This window comes from Tursiops truncatus, chromosome X (assembly GCF_011762595.2).
Source record: "Tursiops truncatus isolate mTurTru1 chromosome X, mTurTru1.mat.Y, whole genome shotgun sequence".
In the NCBI taxonomy this organism is placed as follows: domain Eukaryota; kingdom Metazoa; phylum Chordata; class Mammalia; order Artiodactyla; family Delphinidae; genus Tursiops; species Tursiops truncatus.
This window is the reverse complement of record NC_047055.1, coordinates 16336311-16356602: the sequence shown is the minus strand read 5'-3', so window position 1 is coordinate 16356602 and position 20292 is coordinate 16336311. Positions and strand designations below refer to the sequence as shown.

Below are 20292 nucleotides of genomic sequence, written 5' to 3'. Positions count from 1 at the left end.
CCCCAGAAATGCTGAGCCCACCACAAGAGTAGTGATTAGGAACATGGTTCTGAAACCAGACTGAGTGGATTTAATTCATTTTGTGGCTATTTGACCTTGTACAAGTCACTAAACTTCTGTAAACCTCGGTTTTCTCATCTGTAAAATGGGAGAAATAATAACACCCACCTGGTAGTTCTATTGTGAGGATTAAATGGGATGTTGCCCATAAAGGGCTTAGCATAGCGCCTGGCTCAATAAATGTTAATGATTATTAGCACTGCCCCCACCACAGGTGCTCAATAAAAACTTGCTGAATTGAACTCACAGCAGTGGGAATGACTAGCAGATGTGAAGGCAGCTTGAGTTGTTTGGGGTTTTTTTAACGTTTTTCCCCACCTCACTCTACACCAGATGACCTCTGAGATTTTTTTTTTTTCTTTTTCTTTTCTTTTTCTTTCTTTCTTTGTTTTTTGTTTTGTTTTGTTTGTTTTGTTGTTGTTGTGAAAAAGGATAGAATAGGGGATAGTTAGGCTCCGCTTTTGCTGATCTTCAGTTTTTCATTCAGGGCAGAAAACCAAGCCTGGCAAAGCCGGGCAGATGATTTTCTGAGAAATATGACACGGCTATTAAAAACCCTAAATGAAAGTTGTGTAATGAGCATGAATCTGAATACATTTAAGTTTTCTCTAGATCCAGTAATTCCAGCATCATCCTTATATATAGTTTTAAGTGTTTTTTTGCAAATGTGAGACCAAAACCCTAAAAGATAGCAGAATTTTTCCAAGGGTGGAGGTTGGGTTGAGGGTAGGGAGGGGTGCACAATTGTCATGAAAATTAACCCCTGAAAATGCACAGGATTTTATTACCAAATGGATGCCTGAGGAGATTACTAGATTTTTAGGGTCTTTACTATCAAGAGAGCAACCTGCATGCCTGAAATAATTAAGAAGAAACTCAATTATCGAGTAAACTGAAATTTCAAACCGCCCTGCTTACCTAAATGAGAAAAGCTGCTTAGACTAAAGCGTCATTACTTCTATTTAGACAAGCCTTAGCAAAGATATACAAGGAGCTAAGGAATGGGACCCCACATTCTTCCCTAAGCCACAACAATGCCTGTTTATGTAAATAGGATTTTCAATAACAGAACAGAATCTGAAAAAAATGTTTGCATTATTGTCTCTGAAAAAAATGCAAATGCAGAAGATGAAAGTCAAGGGGCTTTCACTATGATTGGGCACAGAATACCCTAAAATATTTATTTATTCTATGCGAGTCCGGGCCTGGATTCCGAGTGGATCTAAGAAACAAGCAATGACTCTAAAGGTCTGAGTAGAGTAGGAAGAAGCACCAAGGTTTCTCTGACTCCATGCGAGTGAGCGCATATTTATTCAAAAACTCAGTTTAAAAAGAAATAAAAGTAGTAGTAGATATCTATTTACGTTTATTTGGCAGCCCCTTCCAAAATCTGGGCCAGAACATAAATACCCTTGCCTCCATCATCACCATCTGACAATCAGACACTCTGGCCACATGACCATAACAACCTCCAGGCACAAACCAAAAGCTCATTAAAGACTATATGAAGGCTATTTATAGAAGAGCTAAACAAAGAAGGAAAGAACTACTAGCAAAATTAATGAGACTGTTCATACTTTGGACAACTATTACTATTTGTTTGAACTCAAGTGTCCAGTTCCTTTCCTGACTGGTATTGATGACTACAGAGATGCCACGTATCCAGAGTTTTCAACTGACCCTGTAGTTTTTTGGTTCAAGAACTCAGGTTTTGACCTACACTCTGTATATCAGCCTTCCTGTTGCTGTTTAGGCAGCTGATAAGAGGCAGAAATCCTTCTTGCTCGTTAGGCCATTAGCTGCTGTTAAGCAAAGGGCTCAGGGAGGGGGCTGTTCAGTGGCCCAGAGGAATGTGCCAAACTCCACATATAAAGCCAGCCCCAATTTGGGGTTAAGAATTTAACCTTAAAAGGCTGACAAGTCATAAATTTGCCTGAGGTTCATATATACGTGTGACTTTCACAGTTTATATTTCCTAGCCAGGACTCAAAGTCAAAACATGCCCCTGATTAATGAATGGTACTAATTGTTATTCCTGACTTGAGAACATTAGCCTTTATCCAAAATATTTTCTTAAAAAACACACAATCTCATACTTAAAACTCTCTGGCTTAGGGGACTTTGGGTAACTGGTCAGAAAAAAAAAAAAAGGAAGAGGAGGCTAATGTTATCTGTTACTGGTGCTACCATTTTGGTAGGCAAGATTGACTGAAAAGCTTCCATTTCACTGTGTCCATCAAGCAAAGTGCAAAGGAATGTCCTCCAAATCTAAACATCTGAGATAAAGCAACCATCTGTGAGTCCACACAAAAACTGAGCTGGGGCCCGGGCAGTGAGGAGGTGGGGGGATGGAGGGGCTAAAGTATCTTTAAGCACATTTTGTCTAACTTATCTTGTTAAATATTTATACATAACTGCATAACCTAACAACCTTGGCCAAGCTTGGAAGAGATAATAGATACAGGACAAACCAAAGATCCCCAAAGTGTAAACACAAAGAAAAAAATACCAAGGAATACTCCAACTGGAATACACTCTCTAACCTGTAGTCAAATTTGAAACTAGGACACTAAAATCCTACAAATGAAACAATGTTCTGAAACGTGATAATTTCATCAGGGAAAAGCAGGCTACAATTTGGTTAGCCTACAAGGTAGGTGTCAGTTCTACCCCACAGTAGCAGTCTTTCAAAGGGGCTCCCTTATCTTTAGAAAAAGGAAAGGCATTCAGTGTAAGAAAAGAGATTTCTAAGAACAGAGATGCAATTTGCATTCATTGAGAATTATGACAAAGTGAGAGAGAATGTAAGCTACATTGCAAGGATCTGAGGTATTCAAGTCAGATATATTTAGCCTTGTCCTATCTGTACAAAAAGCCTTTTAAATACTCAGAGTTCTTAGAAAGTGGAATGTAAATGCATCAGTGCATATTTTAGACCTCTTCATTTCCAAACTAAGGAATTGAATTTCACAATATCCCAAGAGAAGTAACCAGGTACCCAAATATGTGGGCAGAAATGCAAAGCCTGTTTTCTCTCCAGGATCACTGAGGGCAAGCGGATGTGGAGAAGGCAGGGGAAGATGGGGGAAGAGAGGGGAGAAAAGGAAATCAGGACCTATAGGAAAAGGAAACACAACTTAAAATAGAGAGGAAAATATAAAACATTCCACTCATCTATTTTTTTAAGAGAACGAGAAACACAAAAGCATTCAATAAATATAACAAACCATAAAACACCTTCTGTTCTAAACTATAACCACTTGAGAGAGTGTGAGGGTGGAAAAGAGGAAGGCGAAAAGGGAAGACGGGGAGCAGGCCAACAGACGATGAAGGGGGGACCCACTCTTCCCCTTACCGTGGGCATCAGAGTAACTTGGGCTACACTTCTTATCACCACTCTATGAAATGTTGATGAGCTTTTGGGGAATTTTCCCAAAATTGTTAGTTGGTAAAACATCTCATGGCCACTAGGACCTAACTTGAAAATAAAACTGGATATTGTTGAGGGGTGGGGGAAGACTACAAATGACTGAATAAATGTTGGTTCCAATATCACCTTCAGGCTTTGCGAATGAGGCAACCTTACTCTCTCAAAGAACAAAAAGGCAATCTGACAGCTTTTGAAGGCCAAAAGAACCTTCAGGCAATGTTATTAAATTGACCCACAGTACTGAAGTTTCAAAGGCAAGAAATGACTTGGGTTTTCGAAATTAACACTTGCATAAAACCTTCAGAATTCCATGGGGGGAAATAAACCTTTATTTCAGAAATAGACTTTGAAGTTTGAAGACAAAGCAGAAAATCTGTTTCTGAAAACAGAAGGGACTATTTGAAACACTCAGCACAGTTCTCCCATGGCTCTCTGAAACTCCTCGGGAGCTCCACTCTGACTTCTGGGGGTGGCCAGAGAAGACACACCTCAGAATGCCAGTAAAAGAGGACGTGGGAAACCAATAGTTCCCTAGGGTAAGAGCAAAATGATCTCAATTCGTATGTGCCTCTGGCCACATTAAATTAAGCCAAGGCCTAGACTAGAGGTTCTATCCATCTAGGGGAGCAAAGACTGTTTTTCAAACTGTCACGAAGTTATTAGCAAATGAGCAAAGATCCCGTAGGCTCTCTCTAGCCCACCCATTCTCACTTTCTTATGCTCCTTCCTTCTCTCCCTCTCCCCCCAACACTCTGAATCTCTCTCTCTCCTTCCCCCTCCTCCCATCCTCCCCGACTCCACCCATCCCCATCAATGAATAAACAGCTGAGGCACAGCACAAACTTGAGAAATCAAAATAACAATGATCTATTACAAGCAAGACCCTCTCTTCAGTGTGCAAGGTTCTTACCCACAAGGGGTTTACATTTGCCTACAAATCACCTGGGGAATGCTGTTAAAAAATACAAATTCGGATTCAGTAGATCTGGGATGGCATCTGAGATTCTGCTTTTTTTTTTTTTTGGTGCCGAAACCCCGGATTGAACCAAGATTCTGCATTTCTTATCAGCTCCCAGATGCTGCTGATGCTGCTGGTACATGGGCCACACTTTAACGAGCAAGGCTCTAGTAAGAAGAGAAAAGTACATAAATAATTACGAGAGCAAAGGAGAACCAAGGCCATGGGAGAAGTTCACTGATAGCAGGGTTCAAAGGGAGAAAGGATCACATCTAGTCATGGGGAAACATGAAGTGATTCATGAAGAAGATGACATTGTACTGACACCTTGAAAAGTGGGTAAGACGGCAGCAGGCACTGATGAGAGGAAGATAGTCAGGTGGTCTGTAAGCAGAGGCTGGGAGACAGACAACTACAGGGTCCTTTCAGCAACGAGTGCCAGCCTGTTATGCTTAAATAGAGGGCACACATGTCAACAGGATAAGAGTGAGAGGCATGATGGAGGGAGACTCGCAGGACTTGGCCATTTAATTTGGATGTGAGATGTGTAAAAAGAAAAGTCAAAGATGATTTCAAGGTTTCAAGTTGGGTCCCAAGCAGAGATGCTATCACCAGAAATACAGAATGTTGGAGAGAGGCCGGTTTGTGCAGATAGGAAAAGAAAATGATGGACTCATTTTTTACTGTGTTGAAAGTGAAGTGCTGGCAGGACTTCTGGATGGAGATATCTAGCAGGAAACCGGGAAATACCGAACTGGACAGCAAGGAAGAGGTCAGGTTGGGAAGAGATGGAGGAGTCATTCAAGCAGCGAAGATAATGAAGTCATGGGAATGGCTGTGGGAATGAACAAAGAGAGAACAGAAAGGGCAAAGGACAAACGCCACTGGAACACTTGCATCTAATAAAGGGTGGGAGGAAGAGCGTAAACAAGCAAAGAAAGAATCAGTTTTACAAGTAGGAGGGGAACCCAGCGTGTACAATATCCCAAAAGTCAAAGGAGTGTGGGAATTTAAGTCAAAGACTTTATATCCAGACCATATTCCTTCCCCTCGTAATCCAGTGTGTACACTGGAAAGAGCATGAGCTATGGAGTGAGACAAATCTGGATGTATAATAAATCCTGGCTCCACCACTTACACAACCTTTGGGAAAGTAAACCTTTCTGGGCCTCAATTTCTTCATCTGTGAAACGGACATGACATCACCTACCTTTCAGCTTTGCTGTGTAGATTACATGAGAGATTAAATATAAAACAACTGACACGTAGTAGGCACTCAGTAAATTGTAGTTTTCATGCTCTTCACTTGTGGCCCTTCCAAACTATTCCATCAACCTAAAAGTAGCCTCAAAAAATCTACCTAAGAACAAGGAGTTTCAAGCTTATGTTGAATGAAAATAGATACCCTGATGAAGGTAAACTCGTGAACAGGGAAATTAAAGAAACCATTATGCCAGAGAAACAGAAAATTATACAATCCTCTCCCCCAACCAACCAAAAAAAAATATCACATCCCCATAGACACTTAAGTAAAGATCAGCCCAATTACACAAGTATTCCTAGTATTTGCTTGGAACCACATGTTTCAAAGGCTAGCCAGCATGGCCCAGTCTGAAATGGAATAGAGACCAGAGCTCCAAAGCTACACAGTATTACAGCATTCTTTCTCCAAAGGGGGAGAGCCAGAGGGGCCTACATGTTGGAACCAAGCCGATCTGTGGAACTCAGAACCTGCAGACACTTTATGAGTGGCTGCATTGTTTGCACATAAGATATATAAAAACAAGGCTTTCCAGACATAAATGTAATGTATGATTGTGAAAGACCACCCACTGCTAAGAGTAACAACGACTTTCAAACAGTTTAAATGACACACATAATTATTAATTATTGCTATCAAAAATAATAGAAATCTGATCCGTTGATTCTAATGTATTTTTCTACACAGAAGTATGTGTGTGGGGTGTGTGTGTGTGTGTGTGTGTGTGTGTGTGTGTTGGAGTACATTATCTTATTTGCAAAGTCTTGGACTATGACAACATATACTCATACTTTTAATCAAAAGAGTTCTTAAAGTCTTTGGCAGTTTTTAAAAAAACTCGCCAGATGTTGGCAAAACACATTTTAAGACATGTCACATGCAAAAGCCTGGAAAATATCATCCACACCCATGACTTCCAACTTGAGCCTATATGTCGATGAGTCCCAACTATGCTTCTCCTGAACTCCAGAAGAGTATATACACTCTTTCCCAGTGATCTCATCTATCCCCAGTTTTCAATTACCATCTACATGCTGACAATGTCCAAATATGTTATCTCCAGCCCTGACTGCTCTCTCTTCTATTATCCAACACACAACCTCAACTACCTACCAGACATTTCTGCCTCAATGATCAAAGGACCCCTCAAACTCAACCTGTTGAAAATCAAACTCATTATTTCACCCCTCAAAAATATGTTCCTCCTGTGTTTCACTCATTTATTCAACAAATATTTACTGAGCACCTATTATCTGCTGTAGCCTCACCACCCCGCAAAACTAGAAGTTCTAGACTCTCCCTTCTGTCCTCATAACCAGTCACCAAGTCATGTCTACTCTACTTCCTCTATTCTCTCAACTTTATCTTTTATTGTCCTAGTTACTGCCCTGGCTTTTCACGTGTATTATTAAAACTCCCTGCCACCACTCACTCCCCACTTATCCTCCATCCTAAGTAGCGTTTCCTCTTCTTAAAATGTTTTCATGGCTCCTCACCAGCCTTGGATACAGTCCAACAAAACTCCTCAGCATCTCCTACCTACTTTTCTTTTTCATCTTTCCTCTACTTTCCCCACATCTGTACTCCAAACAAGCCAAACTAGTCCAATACAACAAATATGTCATTTTGTCTCTTAAATCTGTACCTTTGCACATACCGTACAGGACAGCCCACTTAAGGCAACTAGGCACCCTCTTCCATAGCTCAGCAGCACCCAGATCCCCACTGGGCACCCAGCTCATCATGCTGCCTTGACATCCATGGTTTTCCTTACTGGGTCCCTCCCTAAGCAATGGTTTATCTTATTCATCAGCTCAGTACCTGGCATAGAATCAGTGCTCAATAAATGTTGGTTGAAGCAAAGAATGAATGGAAAACTTTTAAATATTTATGCAGAGATAGCATATAAAGTTCATTATTAGTAGGTTCATTTTCTGACAATTTCCATCTGTTTTCCAAAACAGTTAAATGTGGTTCCCCAATAAAATCACTCCATGAAACCTAACTTGAAGTGCCTCTTGGGTCACAGTCTCATTTCTACGGAGCTCAACACGCAATCTAGCCAGTGCTAGAAGTAGTTCTCCAAAATGAACCAAATTCACAGTATGGGTTAACCATCACTACTTCAGCAAGGATCACACCTCTGTACTTAGGGAAATGATGGAACTTTATAAATGAGCAGTAGCTCTATGATATCAGTGGCAATTAGCTCTGCAACAATTTGGGGCCAATCCAACTGAAAATGGTTTACTCGGGCTCTGAAAAGCTGTACCCCCCAGTTCTTCCCAGTGTAGGTTAGGCTTATTCTCTAGATTATTAAGGGGGTACAGTTGTAGGGATATTTTATATGTGTGTATGTATGAGTATACAAATATGTGTGTGTGTGTGTGTGTGTGTGTGGAACCAAGCAGATCTGTGGCACTCAGAACCTGCAGACACTTTGAGTGGTTGCATTGTTTGTACATAAGATATATAAAAGCAAAGCTTTCATGACACAAATGTAGGGTATGATTGTGAAAGACCACCCACTGCTAAGAGTAGCAATTCACAACTTTCAAACAGTTTAAATAACACATAATTACTAACTGTTGCTATCAAAATAATAGAAATATATATTCATACATATGTATAATCTATGAATATATATGTAAAACATATGCAAATACCACATTTAGATAAAGCTGCAGCTAAAATCTCTCTCTACTTGTCACTTCCTCCTCAAACTTTAGTTTTGAAAGAGGGGCAACAAGGCTCCCAGGGCCACGGAGAATAGAGAAATATGCTTCAACTTCACCACCCCCCTTCCTCAGTCTCTGCTGCAGATCAGTTCAGAAAATGATACATTCAGAGAATCAGTCATTCTCTAGGTATATGCCATCCTAGGACCTCATTTGACAGTGATCAAGTCCTCTAGAATATGTCTTTAGGTATTTATTCTTATAGTCATTCCAACCTTTAATAATAACTCTGTACAAGGCACTCTACTCGCCACTCTAGAGGATACCATGACAATCAAACATGGCTCCTACATTCAATGGGCATAGGGTCTGTCAGAGGCTATGAATAAACTATGGACTTCAAAAAACATGGATACTAAGTAAGAAGTATAAATAAGGTAATTCTGGGAACCGAATGCAATTAGGGCATATCTCTGTATTATCTCTGCACACATGATAATTTCCACGTTCAAATGTTTTCCAATCCTTTCCGTCTGTTATGTGCCAGTTAACTTTCTGATATATACCAGAATGAGGGCTCTTAACCTACTCCCTGTATCCATCACCCTAACTCTTCCTCTCTTCACCACGTTTCCCTCAGCTTCAATCATCCAGACCAAAATCTGACAAAGAGCAATGGAGAATCCCAGGATGCCAGAACACATACTGGAAGTATGTATTATGCAGAGTGTGGGAGAGAGGGAAGAGAACCGTAATTAAGAAGGAAACTACGCAAATAGAATTCTAACATTATTTTTAAATGATCATCATTTCTTTCTCTTTTCCCCTCTTTCCTACTTGGGCCTGTATCTGAAAGAACTCCCGATGGGTCATTGCTAGCCAATTTTGAAAGTATGCCCTAATGCATACAGAAATTAAGAGGACTCTCAGGAGGCCCTTTAGACTACTCCAATAAAATTCCCATGGCTGAAACCCACTTTGGATTATGTCCTTTTCCACGTACATTTATGAAGTTTGATGTTATAGGTAAGAAACACCAAACACTGAGGGAAAACTTATATACATTTAGTGTATGCTTCTGTAACCAGTTGCATTATTTTCACACTAAATACCACAGATCTGTAAAGTGAAAATAAATATATGCATTTACGTATACGTAAATATATTTATTTTTATACTACTTAAAATAACCTTGTAAACAAGCACAAGCTACTTACCTCTTGTAAGACTTGGCTAGTCTACTTTTTCCAGGGAGTTATAGTACAGCCAAATGAATTAAGTCAATGTCCTTTATCACTTACCCATAGACAACAAATGGATTTTTGACCTGAAAAAGTAGTTACTTTTTTAGAAACCTTAGTATATTGGTAAAAAGGAAGCAACGACTTAAATACTGGTTTTACGGAAATTTTATGGTTACATTTATAATTCCATTCATTCATTTAGCCTACAAATATTTATGGGGTACCTATTATTTGTACTATGCACTATGCTAGACACTGACGATACAAAGATACATAAAATACAGCCCCTATAACCTTGAGGAGATCACAGTCTAGTAGGGAGATACAGATGATCACAAACACATACCTTAAAGATACCATAATAAGGATTTCTAATTTTCCAGTAATAAACTTATATTCAAAAGGCAGAGTCAAAAGGCCAGTTAAAATTCTACTCTAAAAGTTTGCTGAATTTATAAGAAATAAATGCATGCTTCATTGTGGAAATTTTGAAAAATACAGAATACTCTCAAAATCATCACTTCTGAGAAATGTACATCTTTCAGGTGAATGGCTGGAATACAGTGTGTGGAAATTTCATTTATAATGGCTTTAACTTCTCTGTTCCTTTTTACTGCCACTTTCACTAGTATTTTATCTCTCTTCCTATCAATTATTTATCAATATAAGCCTATTAAGTATACTTCAAAGAGCTTAGTAGATTTACTAATCTAGCATATAAATACAATTTCAGCTACTAGGCATAATTAACTGTTCAGAACACTAGCAAAGCATTTGGGTCCTAACATTGACTCCTTTTTCCTCATGAGAAAAAATACAAACTCTCAAATAAGGCTTTATGTAGCTACACACACAGAGAGGCAAAAGTGAAAGTACCTTCCTTGTTAATCAATGCGGATTCATTTTTGTTTAAAAATGGCAAACAAGTATTCCTAATAATTAGCACTTGGATAATTAATATTTAATTGGCCTAATTCGAAGAAGAGAACTAATACTTTACTTTGTATATTCAACAAGGTATTCAAGTGAGACTATAAGGTCCCAGTGAGCGTTTTCCCCTCACACACAGCATTTCAAAATGCACATTTTCTCTGCTGATATGCTCACCTTCGGGTTGCTTTGTGAATCGCAGTGTTCCTGTCATTACGTTTCAGAAGATAAATTCCCATTACTTTATGCTGTCTCTAAAGCCAGTCCGGGGCCCACGACTTGGACACTATTTTCTGATGCTCATTTCTTAATGGAGTGCTGGGGATCCTGTTTCAAGCCTGACAATTTGCTAAATATGGGCAGATGACTGGGGGATTTTTCTGCCCACACTTTCCATTAGACCCTAGATTACCAAAAACATCGAACCTGCTTAGAAGCTCAGCTAGGGCTGAAGAGATGCTGGCTCCGGGTATGGTCTCTGGAATTGAGCCTGTGCACAAATTCTGATCCCAGGTTACAGAAACCTGTGAGGTACATCAACAGGTCCATGCATGTGTCACAGCTCAACTCCCAAATATGGTAATGTCAACATTAGTGAGAAAGGTCTAGCTGACATTAAATCAAAGAGAGTATGATTTAAGAGATGTCTTACAATTTATGTGCTATAATTGGTGATCTTTAACGATACTAGGGCAGTCATAACAATGTTGCTAATTTCAATTTGTTCTCTGGGTACTCAACATTCATAAACACTGCCTGATGGTAAGAGTCGCCAGCTAACTGAGGTAAGCCCGAACCAGTCTCCGGTCAAAATATATGCAGCTTGAAAAGTTTGTCCACATACCCCAATAATGTCTCATAAAAATCTGGACTTAGACTTTTAAAATAAGTAAGATGAGATCTAGCTTAAGAAAGTATTTGAGAGTTTCATAGAAGAATACATAACGATCTAGAAATTCTATTATCAATTATTTACTAAATGCTCTACGGTACTCTTAGCATTGTGCTCAACACTGCATCAAATACAGTGCTTTCCCTTTAAGGAGCTTATAATCTAAAACATACAAATAACCATATGCAGAAAAAAAGCGAGAGATCAGAGTAAAAGGAAGCATTCACAAAAATGTACAAATTCAGCATGCCAGAACTTTTCAGTTGAGCAATATGATCCCCAGTGAAATTCTTTCCAAATGATGTATCGTGTGCACAAGTTATAAGTGATTATCTTCAATTTTCTTAGAAATGAGTAATAAGATACCTCTTAAGAACCATGCTTTTGTATATGCATCAAACACTACAGTTGGCGTGGTCCTATTGATAACTGCCATTTAAGGAGAACATATTTTCTGCCTTGTCTCACATCAGACAAATCCAGACCTCTTTTCTCCCAGGTTGGTAATAAGCAGCCTTTTTCTAGGCTACAGTGAACAGCAAACATTGCAACTCCAAAGATGGAAGCAGCAGAATGCTCAAAAATATTGCATCAAAATATTGGATACAACCTACCAGCCCATAAGAAAAAAAAAAAACACATTGCAAAACTGACACCATCTGTGTCATCTAGCATCCATCAAAATCCTCTTATGCTTGTATTTCCTAATGCTTACAAACAGAATTTGCTCCAAGAATTAAGAAAACTTTTTAAGATGGCGGCCCTATTAAGCGACCTCTCCCTATCTCCCACTTCATCTCGTCAGTTCTTTTCCCTTGCCCAGGCTGGCTATTGTGACCATTTCAGCCAATTTCCTGGAGGTATTTTCTAGCCCTTTTCACCCTATTTAATCCCACAAGTTTCCTGAGAAGCCTGTTTACTTGTATGCTCCCCCACTAGACTGTGAGCGCCTTGACAAAAGGGACTATGTCTTACTCCTCTCGGCACCCCCAAAACCTAACACAGAGCCTGCCAAGCGGCAGGCAGTCTGAGACTCCTTTCAGGCCAAGGCGCTCCACCGACCATCAGCCGTCTCCTCAATCGGATCGATGCTTCCCTCTGAGAACATCCCGTTACCGATCACCAGGATTAGCGTAATAAATATATTCAGACCACATTTGAGAGAGTTCTCTAAACTATTCCAAGTTAGCACATGGTGATACAACTTTTTCAAAGTTTGAACAAATCACCTGCTCACTCAACTGTCCAGTGCAATCTCAGAGGAGAGAAACGCCTCCCACACCTCACTCTTCTCTCCTGACTTTAGGACCACTAACTGCTTCCAGTTAATTGGGGAACCGCAGCTGGTAACCCGGAGGAGGTTACTAGTTCTCATACTCTAAAGCAACAACAACGAATACCAAACTCTCTTTTCGAGAACGTTGATTTTTATTTTGATGTTGTTTCATCTATTTGAGAAACTCCAAGTCAGTTTTGGCTTTTCAAGGCTGCCTTTTACCCATTCGGGCATTTGGCCTCCTGGATTGGTTCTTGCACTTTCCAAGGCCCTCTAAGGCAAGATTCCTCAGTCTTTGGGGAGTTGCAACACTACCACGGTTTGTTTGATTTTCTCATTCCCATCCGTCCCCTTCACCACCACCCCTACAAAAGTGGTGTATGGCATTCATAAAGTGAATTACACTTGATTTTTGTTTAGAGGAGTTTTTTTTCAGACTTCTGTAACATTCCCTTGAGACAACTGGAAACATCGTTGTCTGATTACTAGCTCACTTTCCTCGCCTAAAATTGTATCCATTCCTGATTGCGCCTGTGGGTAGGTTAAGCAAAACAAAATAAACATCTAGACTTATGAGCTCATTGGCTTTTTTCTGAATTTTTCTAAATTAAATAAGGGCAAAAGAGCTGCACTGAAAGTCAGTTATATGGATTTTTCTGCCAAATGCTAACTCTGTGTGCCTGGTTTCCATCTGTGGTGCTTTCCAAGTTACAAATCCTTAGGAAAAAAAAGAGTGGGGTACGAAAAGATCTATGGATTTGGGGGGCATGCTATTTAGAGTTGCTATCCTGTGCCTTTGAACACTAAAAGACATGGGAACGTGAGATCGTAAGGCTTTAGATCAGCTTTGTGGAAGTCTAGTGTAGTCCTTCAGTACCAGTGATTTATTTTTTAGGCCTGCTGATTTCAAATGCCATTTAGTCTCATCCATATTAGCATAAGAAATGTACCTTATCCACTCTAACCCAATTCTGCTAATGGCCTAAGTTAACAGTCAATCCCATGCTCCCCCTAAGTGAGACAAGACATTCTTGAGGATTTCTCCTTACTGTGACCAAATCTCGTTTTATCTGGGACAAAGAAAGCTTTAATGCAGTTAATATAGTGGAGCAGAAGAAATGAACACGGCTTAAAATAGAGATGGGAAAGAAAAGTCAAGCGGTCATCACGATGGTTCATAACTATCAAATAATTTGCAGCTCTCTTTCAATTTCCAACCACTGAACGACAGCAGCAAATCACACATTTATTCACTTTGAAATTATGCGCTTGCCATTGTATTTAGTCGGCCATTATCGTCTCTTCTCTGAAATACTGATGAGCTCTTTCCACACGCGGACATTAGGATTTTTACCATGCTTTCCATATCTACAGTGACCGTATTTGTCCAACTAAAATTCAGGACACGTGGTTTCATGCCAGGACAGAGCACTGGAAATCTGCACCGTCCCAGAAAATCCAGGCTATATGGTAGCTGTGTGGGTATCGCCATGTTTGAAATTTGGCTTTGCTCCAGGGTGAGTCAGAACAGTGCCTGCCACGTAGAAGGTGCTCAACAGGGCATATGTTTGTGAAACAGAAGTGAAGTAGGGAATGTTGGGTTTATACGGTAAAGACCCTCGGAAAGGGATTTTTTCCTATAGAGTTTGGGAAGTACTTGAGGAAAATGAAAAATCTCCATTACGAGTCCCTGCTCTCTGTATGTAACATGGCCATCCTTAGGCCAGGAGTAAGGGAGCTTGGAAGGAGGGAGCCCAGGCCATATCTCATACACACAGTGTGTGGGCCCTCCCAATACTTTTATACAGATGCTGCAAAGAGGCAGGCAGCCAGAGAGCTGGGGGAGGGCAAGGGAGGGTGAGCTCCTGCTTGAGCCTGTGTAGAGGGGGGTTGCTAAATGAGTATCTGTGCATTCCCTCTGGTCTTTTTCCTCTTTTAAGCACAGTCTTCACCCCTTGGCTTCAAACCCGCCCAGTGTGGCCCCCACTCCAACCCTGGATCCATTCATCTTGTGGGGGGGCTCATCCTGTGAGGACAAATTTTTACATTACCAACAAAAGCATGTTCTCTGGCCTTACCAAGCTAATTACCAGGGCACTTCGAGGGGAGAGAGAGATTCGCCTGCTGTTGCAGCTCTGTGGAGCTGATTCATAGGTTGCCCCTTACGGCTCCTGCACACGCCCACGTGGTACGTTATTAACACTTAACAGAGGGAGAGGTAGTTCTACCCTTCCTTAGAGCGAAATCCTGCAAAGCAATATTTAACATGTGCGCAAACGCATTTCAGTCACCAAAAAGGGTGAGCAATTACCTTTGCAACTAAACAGCAGGCTCGCTCGGCTCTTTTCATCCACCTAAAGAAAAGGCTGAGGGCGCGCTGGCTGCCTAGGTAACCTCCCGCTAGTGAACGCTCGCCGGCAGCGCCCACAGGGCGCGCATCGCATTCACAACTTGGCCCAACCATCAGGCCCGCCTCCCCGACTTGTTGAGAGCCACGAGCCAAGTTTTGGCGAGGGCTGCTCCCCGATCCCTCGGAAACGCGGGACGCGCGCCTCGCTGGATGCCTGGGTGGCGAAGAGACACCGGAGGCCACAAACGTCTTACGGTTTGTGAATACAACCAGCCGTTTCTTAGAGCGCACCTCTGATAAATAAACCTGTTTGAAGCCGACTCTTCTTGCCTGCATTGCCAGTGTAGCAACTTGTCCTAATTGGATTCTAAGGCAGGCTTTTAGGACTCCAACCGTGGGACAGTCAATCACACGAGGCCATTAATATTCATCTGTTGACAGCGGCAGCGCTCAGGGGAGGCTAAAATATGCCCTTACAACACGACCTGATTGTGCAGAACAAAAGGCAAGCGTTCAGAAACTTTCCTCCACCTAAAATCATCTCCCCTTCAGGGTCCAGCCTGTCAAGAAGGCAGATGAGTTTGAGAAGGGGAGGAGTTAAATCATCTTTGGACTCCTGCTCCCCGGGCCAGCGGCCCGGTTTTGGAAACGATTTCGCCAGCCTAGAGAAGAGACGCTGTTTTGAAGGAAAAGCCTCAGTCCTCCTCATTTGGGGGACCCTCCTGCCTACTCAAAAGTTTCCCTCCGTGTGTCTTTACCTGCCACTGCGGATTCGGAGATCTGTCCTCAACTTTGCCTGCACTTGGGCCCGCGAGCCTCGGGAACCCAGGCTGCGGAAAGGAGGGCGTGAGGGCAGGTTGGGGAAAGAATGGCCGGAGCCGCGGTCCAGCTGAGGCTGAAATTCTGGCACGTACGTGCGAGCGAGGGTGGCAAATTCCAGAGGCACCAGCTAGGATGTGGGGCGCCAGTTCGCCGAGGCGGGGAGAACCAGCTCCAGCCTTCCTGCCCTCCCCCCAAAAATGGGCGCTCGCTAGAAAGGCCATGCTCGCGGTTCCTCCCAGTCGCACCTTCGCTGACAGCCCAGCAAGCTTGGGAGATGCGGACACGGCCCACATATACCCTTCTTCCCTTTCTCGGGAGACCTGGCCGGGCGGCCCGGGCACGGCGACCACTCCCAGGTGCCCGGCCGCTAGGCTCACGATCGCGGCCCCGTGGGACTAGCGCGCTCGGGTTACCTCCACCATGCGCCCCTTGGCTCACCGCCGGGCGCGGGGAACGCGCGAGGGACGACTCCTCACCTGGCACCGGGGTTTCAGGCACCCACTTGAGTCCGGGCTGCAGTCTCTGGAAGAAGGAGCGGACCTGGTGACAGGTGGCGTCCGGCGGCGGCGGCGGGGGCTGTGCCTGTCCCGGGCAGTCCAAGCTGAGCAGCATCGCCACCACCAAGCACGCGGTGCGCACGGGCCCTGCCATCCTGCTTCGCCGGGAGCGAGGAGAGAGCGGGAGAGTGGCAGCGGGGGCGAGAGCGGTCCCAGGACTCAGCAAGCCTGGCAGTGGCCCTAAGGAGCGGGAGACGTGCCGCTACCCAGCCGCTGCAAAAGTTTCCTCGCAGCTACCTGGGCGCTGGGCGAGGGCGGGAACGGCTCGGCGGCTCGGGGCGGGGCGGGGTTGACCGGGTTGGGGCGGGGCGAGGAGGGACCCGGTGGGGCGGGGCGAGGCGAACTGCGCGGCCGGGGGGCGGTGGCGGCCGCGCGGCGAGGCTGCGGGCACGGGGCTGCGAGGACTGCTGGGGCACCGCGGCGCGGGGACCGGGCAGGAGCGGCGCGAGAGGAGGACGCGGAGCGCGTGCGGTGGCTCCTGGCCCCGCAGCCCAGCTGCCGGCTCGCCGCCGCTCTACACAGAGAGCTCTGGCATAACTACTGCAGAGGGGCTGCAGGCTCGGGCGCGCTGATTGGCTTCCCAGCAGCCGTCCCCTCTGACTGGCTCTGGGAGAAGTTCCCCAGCCTCACTCCTCCTTCCCGCCGCTCATTGGCCTACAGCCGAGAGGGCTTTTCCCTTTAGGATTTTTGCAACCTCTCCATCCTTCCTTGGGGGTGCGTGGGGGTCCCTGGCTTCGGTATCCCTCCTCCCAGCCCGGTCCAGCTCGTCTCTGGCCACAAGAGCCTCGCAAGAGGTCTTCCTCCTCCGCACAAAATCCACCTCCTCTTCCTGTTCTCTGAGGAGCTTCCCTCGAACCGTTTTCCCAACGCAGCTCTGGCCGGGTTCGGAAACCCACCCCACAAATAGTCCCATTCAGGGGCAGCTGGGGACCGCTGGCAGAGAGGGGCAGGAGGTTCACAGCCTGCCTCATCTTTGAATACTGTACCTAAAAAGTCTGACAGCCCGTGGGGCTTACTAGATTTAATTTAATAGAACCACGCAAAGTCAGAGAAGTCACCTGATCCCAGGATGAAATCTGTCTCCTGTAAGGTAGCTCCTGGTGACCTTTCATGAAGCAAAGCATAACTGGTGACAACAAGATAACCTAGGGCTTAAAGTCAGCCTAACTCATTAGAAAATTGTTTCACACAGCAAATTCATTGAGCCAGAGCTAGCCTGCTTGAGACGTCTCCAAGACCCAAATCCCCACCTCTCCTGTTTAAATGTCATCATCTGAAACCCAGTTCTTTGAAAATCAGATACCTCTCAGAGGAGGAATGTATTTGGTCATTACCCATATGCTCCTAAGTAGGGATCTTAAACTCCCTGGTTCTTTCTGTGACTCCCACACACACCTAAGCACAATGTCTGGCACATAGCAGGAACTCGATAAGTGTTTGTATAATGAAATGATTTAACACCTCAGTGTGAATTAGTTTATCATCTGATCGTGTTGTCTCTGATCTAGGTAAAAGCAGGTTTAGGTAAGGAAAGAAAAAGGAGAGCCTCCACCCCAGGAATTCTCCAATGAGTACCAGCCAGGCCAGGGGCGGAGAGGAGAGGTCGTGTGCCAGAACTTGTGGACTGAGAAGAGAGGCAAAGGAAAGATAGGTGGCCGAGGAGCTCATTCATTCGTTCAGTAACAAATATTTGAATTGCTGCTACATGCCAGACACTGTGAGATACAAACAGACAGTGGGATACAAAGATTAACCTGTGGTACCTGACCTCAAAGAGCTACAGGTCTTGTGGGAAAGACAACTAAACAGAAAAATGTTAACACAGCATGTGGTAAGTGCTAACATAGAGGCAAATGCAGAGTTCTAAGAGGGTGAGAAGGCAAGCCACAGAAACCTTCCCAGAGGGGGTGATGCCCTAAACTCAGGCTTGAAAGACCAGTAGGAGTTGAGGTGAGAAAAGAAGATGGGGGAAAGGGGGGCAAAGGAAGAGAAGCAGGACGAACAAAGATTCTGACAGGAGAGAGCCTGGCATGGCCCAGTGGGATGGTGGGAGGTGCAAGTAATGGTTTCAGGCTGGGGAGTTAGAAGAGCTACAGCAGCAGAGGTAAGCAAGGGTCAGATTATGCAGAGTCTCCAAACCATGCAAAGGAGCCTGGGGAACCACTTAATGAAACTCTAAGCAGACAGGTGACATGACCTTATTTGCCCCATGAAAAGATCTCTCCAGCAACATTGTGGAGAATGGCTTGGAGAAGGAAGAGGTTTGGAAGCAAGTCAAGAGGCTGTGAAAATAATCCAGACAAGAAATGATAAACTCCTGTGTCAGAGGAGACTTGGAAAGGGAAAAAACTACTGGAGATATTTAGGAGATAGAATTCAAAAGGCACCTAGTGGATCTGGGGGTTGGGAGAGAGAGATTCAAGGACGGAGGGCTCATTCATTCTTTTTTTTTTCAACAAACATTTGAGTGCAGCCTACGTATCTGGCATTCTTCTCCTACTTCATAATTTTGCCTGGGGCTAGGCCTGCGCCTGCATTGAACATTTGACAAATGACATATCCACTTTAAAAGAAACACCAATTAAGAGTCATAATTTGGCTGGTGAGTTTGATACGTTCCACCTGTGGAGCCCTGTGACCAAAGGGCAGATTGGAAGGCAAGCATTGATTGAATTTCATGACCTCGCAGAGGAAGACATGACCTCCCATAAATTCATGATCTTCCAGAGCTCATGCAACTAACTACAAAGGCAACAGTTGTTTTCAACTACTGGGTACTGAGTACCTTGAAAAGAGGGGCTACGACTTCTTATTTTTAATACATACTTTTATATCTAATACACTTTGTATGAACCAGAGCAGTGCTTCCCAAAGTGAATCCCTGGTGGTATGTGGGCCAGTGAAGTTTTTGGTTTTTTTAAAATAAATATTTGTTGTAATGTGGATCAGAAATTACGTATATACGTAGCAGCGTATCCAACCCATGTCCTTCATTAGGACAAAGCTAGGTAGACAGTACTGTGATAAATTCACTTCAATAAAAACGTCAGCTGGCCTAAAATAATATTAAACAGTATTGAGAATACGAGGATATAGCAAAACTTGTGCAGTGGTATGTGAAAGACAAGGATTTGGACTTAGGTCGTAAGCAAACTGACCCTGAGGTTTTGGCAAATATTTCTTTGGCCTTAAAGCTTCTGCGCCGCCTCCAAGCAGCTACATGAGGGTTTTAAGCCGACCTAAGGTAGGAGTTAATATAACTTTCTAGGCTTAAGGAGTGGTTGCATTTTTTTTAATAAGTGACTCTCAAAGACTTTCTAGCCTTCCAGCCCACAAGCTGTAACTCTAACAGTGGAATTTCAAGCACTGGAATAAGCACCGAAGAATAGGTTTTTGGTCAGGAAAGCCTGCAGGGGCACTACGGACAGCTGTCTATCGAGTGTGTGGAATTTTACTGACAAAATCCAGTTCCTTTACCAAAGCGTCAAATCTGTTCCTTTATATGCTATATACTGCTGACATGGGTGACTATGAATTAAGATCGGGTTTTCTCTTTCCCTTTTACATAAACAACTGTCTTACTTTTCAAGGCTCCCTTCCTCATATTAGAAGTCAGGCCAATGACTCATCCTTATTCTTCAACTAGAAGAGACAAAGAGAAACAATCAGTCTAGAAACACAAAAGGATGTGCTGATTGAGCTGGTGTTCACTTTCTACAATTCATGGCTCTGTGCTTTCAGGCCCAGTTGGAAGCATTTAGATAACACCATTGGGCCCCATTTTCCTCTTTGGGCCTCAGAGGAAGGCTACCTAGCACAGCAGGCCCAGAAGAA

The 20292-nt window shown here is 43.5% G+C and overlaps 1 protein-coding gene across 5 annotated transcripts in view; it reads right to left on the bottom strand.

Annotated features, from left to right (window-relative positions):
* The window catches only part of GPC3 (glypican 3), a 444369-nt gene extending 427445 nt beyond the window's left edge, over positions 1-16924 (bottom strand). The window contains exon 1 of one of the 5 annotated variants that reach the window (XM_073799647.1): positions 16315-16924. In XM_073799647.1, coding sequence (XP_073655748.1) covers positions 16315-16552 — 238 coding nt within the window. In that variant the 5' untranslated portion in view covers positions 16553-16924. Of the gene's footprint in view, positions 1-10738; positions 10791-16314 lie in introns of those variants that run through there. The other 4 variants (XM_073799648.1, XM_073799649.1, XM_019919072.3 and 1 more) reach the window with 4 other exon arrangements.
* Between the last annotated feature and the right edge of the window lie 3368 nt (positions 16925-20292).